The sequence below is a fragment of the Lepidothrix coronata genome, unplaced genomic scaffold (genome assembly GCF_001604755.1).
Source record: "Lepidothrix coronata isolate B3197 unplaced genomic scaffold, Lepidothrix_coronata-1.0 Scaffold212, whole genome shotgun sequence".
NCBI lineage: Eukaryota > Metazoa > Chordata > Aves > Passeriformes > Pipridae > Lepidothrix > Lepidothrix coronata.
The window spans coordinates 1,457,412-1,464,239 of record NW_016690392.1 but is presented as its reverse complement, the minus strand read 5'-3'; the positions used below and the strand labels follow the sequence as shown (position 1 = coordinate 1,464,239).

Here is a 6,828-nt window from a genome sequence, read left to right as displayed (position 1 = left end):
AAAGTCCTGCAGGGAGTCAGGGTGAGAGAAGGGACATGGGGGACACAGGGGACACTGGGAAGAGGGGACAGTGGTGGCACTCACCTCTTGCAGCAAAACTCGGGGCCTGAGCAGGCTGAGGCCATGTGGGAGAGGCAGAGGGATGCCAGCCTGGAGCCACTCTGTGGGGAAACAGAGGCATAAGGGGAGGTGGCCCTGGTGCAGCTGGGGGAAGTGGGGTGGGGACAGGATGGGAACAGCACTCACTGTTTGCTCGGGGTACCCCAAAAAGCCACAGCCCAAACTTCAGCAGAGTCTCTAGGCGCTTCACCTGCAGGACAGGCAGAGGGGTCCATGGTGCAGGCAAGGCTCAGCCCCCTGCCAGGCTTGCCTTGCACAGGGTCCACTGCACCCCCCAGACCGCTCAGACCCTGCTCCCAAGGTGATGTGGAATCCAAGGCTCCCCTTGGCTTCCCTGGCACAGCCACTCACCTCCACAGGGCCCACGTTTGATGCCACCTGTGTCACGCTGAGTCTGAAGGAAAAGATCAGGGTCAGAGCCAGGCACAGGGATGGGAACTGTCCCTTCCCAGGGTAGGGAGAGGCTGAGCTCCATGGTGGGACTGGGAGCCCAGCAGAGTGGGTTCAGGTGAGGACCTAGTGCCAGCATAGCTGGCATGGGTGAGAGCCAGGAGTAGGATGGAGTCTGAGCAGGCAATACGGGACTCAGGGAGGCAAATGGCCAGAGGTGGGGAATGGGGAGCTCCCCAGGTACGTCCCAGGGGAGTCCAGACCCAGCTCAGGATCAGACACTCACTCTGTCAGTCTCACAGTCCCCCCGAGCCTGTTCTTGGTGATGGTTGGCTTTCCTGTCACGTTGGCATCCTGTGGCAAGAAGAGGTGTTGGAGAGACCATGGCAGTGTCTGCAACCCATCATCACCCAATATCCCTCAGTATCACCCAGCACGGCCCCCGCCAGGAGCACAGGCAGGCCAGCCCCAGCCCAGCCCTTTGGAGTCCCCTGGCTCCCTGAGCCGTGGCAGCAGCAGCCACTCACGATGTTCAGCAGGAAGACGGGGACACGGGTGGTGTTGGGCAGCACCACGAAGGCCTCGGCGGAGCTGAAGAGGGTCCCGTGCAGGGCGTCGGGGTGGCAGGAGAGCAGGGGCTGCCGGCGGGCCCAGAGGTGCAGCTCCATGGGCTGGTCCCCATAGCGTTCCTGCAGCTGGAGGGGACAGGGCTGGGATGGTACAGTGCCACACTGGCACTGCCACCACCACGGGCCCCAACCCAAGCTCCACCATTGCCCTGGCCTGGGCAGGGTGCGGGCAGGGTGGGCAATGTGTCCTGCCCCTCACACATCCATGTCCTGTCCTGTCTGTGTCCCATTCTGTCTGCATCTCATCCTGCCTGCATCCCATCCCATGTCCCATCTCCCCTGCACCCTGTGTCCCTGTGTCTCATGCTGCCCACATGCCATCCCATCTCCCACCTCCCCTCCCCTGCACCCCAACCCCTGTCCTGTCCCTCCCACATCCCTTCCCACCTGTGTCCCATCCTACCTGTGTCCCATCCCATGTCCCATCCACCCTGCATCCTGTCCTATCAAATGTCCCACCTGTGTCCCCTTCTCCCTGTGTCCTGTCCCACTCACCTGTGGGGAGAAGACCCCCATGCTCTTGGTCCTCAGCTGGAATGGGAACCTCTGTGGGAGCTGGAAGGCAGGGAAGGGTCAGGGTACTGGGGTCGAGGCACAGGTGGGCGTGGGGACACCCCAGTGGGGACACCCCAGTGGGGACACCCCAGTGGGGACAGCTCTGCCCTCCAGATGTCCCTACCATGTCACTGGAGATGTTCCTGCGCAGGGCCCCAGCCGTGAAGTACGTGAAGGCGGCTGAGTTGGCAACAAACTCGGTGACAGCCATCAGCATCATGGGCTCACGTGCCATGGGCAGTGCCTTGGGTGTCAGTGTGGGCAGTGCCAAGGGCAGTGCCACAGGCAGTGCCACGGGCAGAGACATGGGCAGTGCCACAGGCAGTGCCACCGGTGGTGCTGAGCGTCTCTGCTGGTACATGCCCACCCTGAAGATCTCCCCCTGTGCAGACAGACAGATTGATGTGAGGCTCAGCCAGGCTCCCCCCTTCCCTGTTCCCAAATCTGCCCCAGGGATGCCCAGGGTGGTATTACCTTGAGGGCAATGTCCCCGTGCTCTGCTGTGAAGGCCGGCGGTCCCAGCAGGGAGTAGTCGATGGCAGCAAAGGCATCCAGCTGGGTGGACACTGCAGGGATGGGGAGGAGTTGGGGGGAGTGGGACCACCAGCCCCGTCCCACAGCCCCAGCGCCGTCAGCACAGGGGCTGACAGGATCTAGTCCCACAGTGGGGCTGTCCATGGCCCTGGGACCACCCTGCCCATCCCTGGTCCTGGGGTCCTCTCACCCACCTTTCATGTGCTTCAGGGCAGCATCCAGCTTGTCAATGCCCCTCTGGAGCTCAAGGCAGAGCTGGAAGCAGAGCAGGGCGTCAGCAAGCCCAGGAATGGGGGTGCCCAAGCCTCTTGCTGGGCTGAGGGGGGACAGGGACACCGACACCCCATGGCACAGGGGTTGAGCACCCACCTGCTTGTTTAGCTGCTGCCGTAGGGTTCTCTGGAGCAGCGGTGCCAGCAGGTTGTAGATCCAGCTGTGGGGAAGAGTGGGGTGATCAGGTCACCCACCGACACTCCCCCAGCTCACCACCCTGGCTGGGGCATCGGGAGTCCCCACATTCCAGGAACAGGACTGAGTGGGGGTCTTGGCATCACCTGTATCCACGGTGAAACTCCATGTGCAGGTCGGTGCCGTGGGTGTCACATCCAGCGCTCCACACCGTGGGGCGGCCGCCGCCGTCGTCGCTCACCCCCAGCACCGCTGCCACAGCCAGGTCCTGCATGCGGAGCTCCACAGAGCCACTGTCCTGGCTGGGGACAGAGCAGGTGAGCACAGCAGTGACATCAAGCCACCCTGAGCCAGCCAGGTTCCTGTCCCTGTCCCCACGAGGACTCACATGGCGCCCAGCTGGGCTGCCCAGTCGGCGCTGAGCTGGATTTGGGCGCGTTGCACCATCAGCCTCACCCCCACGTCCTCGGCAAAGTCCAGTGTGGAGTCGTTCATCTGTAGCTCATGGATGTGGATCCTGCATGACACAGGAACACTGGGCTGATGGTTGTGTCCGGGACAGGGATGGGGACAGGGACGGGGACAGGGACCCCAGGGGCAGCTCTTACCGTGGCACAGCATAGGTGAGGTTCCCCAGGAGTGGGATGTTGTAGGATCCTGTCAGGTTCAGTTCATGCTCCTTCTGCAGTGTCGACTGAAACAGCTCCAGCCCAAAGCGGCGGCCTGGGGCAAAGTGGGAATTTATGGTGACACCAAGGAAGGGGCTGGGGTCCCCAGGGTGCCAGGAGGGCAAGAAGACAGGTCCAGGGTGGCTCCTCCATCCCTCATCCCTGCCAGGCTTGGCATCATTCCTGGAGGTGCCCACTGGTCCCCTCCATCCCCCATCCTTACTGGTCCGGGTATCACCTCCCACTGGCCTCCCCCACCCCTGCCCAGTCAGAGGCACAGACCCACCAAACTCCAGCGAACTTTGGGTCAGCCAGGCCTTGATGCCAGGGTTGGTGACGGTGGCAGGAACACAGACAGGCAGCAGGAGCAGGAGGCAGAGCCACACAACACCTCGAGGACGGTGCTGGCACCTGAAGGCTGGAGCAGAGGACATGGCTTGGGGACACGCAGCTGGTGCAGAGACCCTCTCCCTCTGCACCAGCAAAGCCAAGACTTATATCGGAGACAGGGAGTCCCGGGTGACATCAGCACATGTGGGGACACCACAGCACTCCGGCCACTGAAAGCCCGTCCTTGCCCAACCCGTGACTCAAAGGGGAAGCCGGTTCTGCCGTTGTTCCCCACTCACACCCACCGTGGGAGAGGAGGAACAGGGGGTCCCCCACTGCCTGCTGCTGACCCCCCACCACAGGGATGCACAGGAGCCGGGGCAACCCACCAGGGCTCCCCACAGGGGCCTGTGACTGGCATGTGGGGACACACAGAGGCACAGCTGGGCCAGGGTCACCAGGGGCTTTGGCTGTGCCCTGCCTGGGGGCACAGGAGTGGGGGCACACGGTGAGCTGGTCCTGGGACAGGGACACTGCACTGGGGCAAATAGGGCTAGACCCACTTGTGCTGGGGAGCAGCAGCTGTTCCCACTTTGGGAAGGGCTCTGGGAACGCTGTGTAGGGTCACCCAATCTTCAGTGGGAACCAGGGTGGCCGATGTGCAGCGGCAACCCCCAGGGAAGTGGTGGGAAGGTCAGGGCAGTCAGAGCAAGAGCAGAACTGTGCAATCCCCTCTGAAAACCCCTGGCTGCAGGGAAGGAGCAGCCCATCAGTGGGACTATTCCCCAGCTGGAGTGAATCCTTCCAGCTGGACAGAGCCATGGGCTATGACTGACAGGGGTCCAGCTGCCCTCCTGGATCCAGCCTGGGGGACCCAGAAATCCCTCCGGGAGGGCCAGGACCTCATCCCAGCACCATAAGAGAATGTAGAGCCCATGGCCAACCTCACAAAAGAGACCACAATCCCTTCCATAACGTACCTTATGGAGCCCTTGAGAGCAGCTTCCACTTGCCTGAGACCCCCAGTGCCACCACCCACGGCTGCAGTGATGGCCATGGCCCCCAACAGCATCCCAAAGGCCAGCACTGACCCTGACCCCCATCCCTATGCCCACCACAGCCCCTCTACCCCCGGGTGCCCCCTCTCTGTGCCAACACTCACCATGGCAGGCGGGCAGGGTGTCCCACATCACGGGGACCGCAGGTCCCACCATGGGTCCCAGCTACGCTGTGTCCCCAGGACCGTACGTGGCAGCAAACAACAGGGACAGGCTCTGTCACCACTGTCCATCCAGGGTCCTGGTCAGACCAGAACGTCACCCTGTTCCCCAGTTCCTAATCCCTTCCGGGATGAATCAGGTCCCACGAAAACACCGAGGGACCGGTTGGGGCGCAGGTGCCCGCGGGCTGGGCGCTCCCTGGGGCTCTCTGGTGCATCCTGGTGCTGCCGCATCCGGCATCCCGGCACGTGTGAGGCGGATCAGCCGCGCAGGCCCCGCTCCGAGCCTGGGCTGGCTCAGGCAGCCCCTTCCCCAGCTCCCGGTCGTGGCCACACCGTGTTGTCCCCGTGCCCTGAGGGGGAGATGATGATCGGGGCCGCATCGCCAGGGCTCGGTCGTGGTGCGCGCGGGGCTTGGGCAGAGGGTCAGGCAGAGACGTGGGGACACACAGAGCCACGCACGGAGCCCGTCTCGCCCCGGCTCCAGCTGGAGATTCCACGTCTGCCAGCAACGAACAGGTAAGGACGGCACTGGGGAACACGGCACGGGACGAGCCCCAGCGCCTCCCGCACCGCCCCCGGGCCGAGAATAGCCCCCGGCACCGGTTGTCCCTGTCCCGGCGTCCTCCGGACTTCTCTGGAGTCCAGTCCAGGCCGTGCAGTGCGAGCGGACACCAGGAGAGGGACCCACCGCCCCGACAGTGCCGCGCTCTGGGACAGGGACGGAGCCGGGCGACAGAGGGGACATCAGTGGGGGTGATAAAGAGGACCTGGATGGTGATGGAGGGGAAACCAGTGGGGTGACAGAGGGGACCCATCCGATGATGGACAGGTTCATCCACACAAACCCCAAAGCCCTGACACCCCGCTAAGTGTCCCCCCCTGCTGTGTCACCACCAGGACAGGGCTGGTTGGGCCAGGCAGTGTCTGGGTTCCCCAAGTCACAACTCCCTGCCAGGAGATCTGCTGGACTGGGGAACCACGAGCAGGCATGGACACACATGGACACACTCAGAGCTGTGACTGTGAACATGCAAACACACACAAATGCTTGTGCAGAGGCTCACACATACACACACCTGTGCCCAGGGCCAGTCAACCCCTTCCAGCACCAAAACCCCGGCTACAGAACCCTGGGGGGTTTAAAGGGTCCCCCTAGAGCAACAAGAGCCCCTCCAGGCACTCCAGTTTTCTCCTGCCAGGCTCTTAGGGATCTGGTACAGGAGGCTGTGTGGTCCTTGAGGTGTTTGTGAGTCATGGGGAAGCTCAGGCCAGTGCTGCTGCCAGGGGCATCCCCCAGCCCTCAGGGTTGCACAACCCCTGATGCAATTTCCTTGTCCCAAAAGGTTTCTGTCTCCACAGGCAGGGGTTGCACCAGGAAGAGCCGGAACCACTGGGGCAGTACCGGTGGGGCCACAGAGAGCAGCACTCCAGGACTTGTTCTCTACCCCCCCAGGACACTGCAATGCAAAGTATCCCCTACAGCACCACCACTGCACCCCAGTCCTGACACAGCAGCGACTGTAGGAGCCGTGGGAAGGCTGCTGGGTGCAGGTGGCCCAGCTGGGAAATGGAGTGAGGGAACCCCACAGGGCAAACCACTGCCCAGGGAGATGAGGACCCCCACGCTCCCCATCTGGACACAGAGTCCCACACCTGGCTCCCAGCACTGTCCCCTCCGTGTCATCATCCCAGCAAGGTACCTGACATGGGGAAGATACATCCCAGTGCTGCTGCTTTATCCCACCACAGACACTGGTGTGCAGTCTTTCCTCCTGTGTCTGCCCCCAATACCCCATGTCTGAGAGCAAGGAGTGAAGGAGGGAGTGAGATATGGACCCCACAGGAGCCACTGGGAAAGGCTCTGTGGGCTCTGGGAAAGGCCAGCACACAGGGAATTGGGACCAACCCATGAGAGACCCCCTCCCCAGCACCACCACAGGGGCCCAGTCCCTGTACGCCACAGCACACCCAC

The 6,828-nt window shown here is 63.0% G+C and overlaps 1 protein-coding gene across 1 annotated transcript in view; it reads right to left on the bottom strand.

Annotated features, from left to right (window-relative positions):
- The window catches only part of LOC108506297 (bactericidal permeability-increasing protein-like), a 7,767-nt gene extending 2,891 nt beyond the window's left edge, over nucleotides 1-4,876 (bottom strand). The window contains exons 1-15 of the mRNA XM_017833158.1: nucleotides 4,797-4,876; nucleotides 3,591-3,722; nucleotides 3,245-3,359; nucleotides 3,025-3,153; nucleotides 2,783-2,938; nucleotides 2,598-2,661; nucleotides 2,423-2,483; nucleotides 2,169-2,260; nucleotides 1,819-2,076; nucleotides 1,635-1,694; nucleotides 1,038-1,205; nucleotides 797-864; nucleotides 472-514; nucleotides 247-310; nucleotides 85-161 (exon numbers count right to left, since the gene is read on the bottom strand). Of these exons, the coding sequence (XP_017688647.1) occupies nucleotides 85-161; nucleotides 247-310; nucleotides 472-514; nucleotides 797-864; nucleotides 1,038-1,205; nucleotides 1,635-1,694; nucleotides 1,819-2,076; nucleotides 2,169-2,260; nucleotides 2,423-2,483; nucleotides 2,598-2,661; nucleotides 2,783-2,938; nucleotides 3,025-3,153; nucleotides 3,245-3,359; nucleotides 3,591-3,722; nucleotides 4,797-4,848 (1,539 nt within the window). The 5' untranslated portion in view covers nucleotides 4,849-4,876. The remainder of the gene's footprint in view (nucleotides 1-84; nucleotides 162-246; nucleotides 311-471; nucleotides 515-796; nucleotides 865-1,037; nucleotides 1,206-1,634; nucleotides 1,695-1,818; nucleotides 2,077-2,168; nucleotides 2,261-2,422; nucleotides 2,484-2,597; nucleotides 2,662-2,782; nucleotides 2,939-3,024; nucleotides 3,154-3,244; nucleotides 3,360-3,590; nucleotides 3,723-4,796) is intronic.
- Between the last annotated feature and the right edge of the window lie 1,952 nt (nucleotides 4,877-6,828).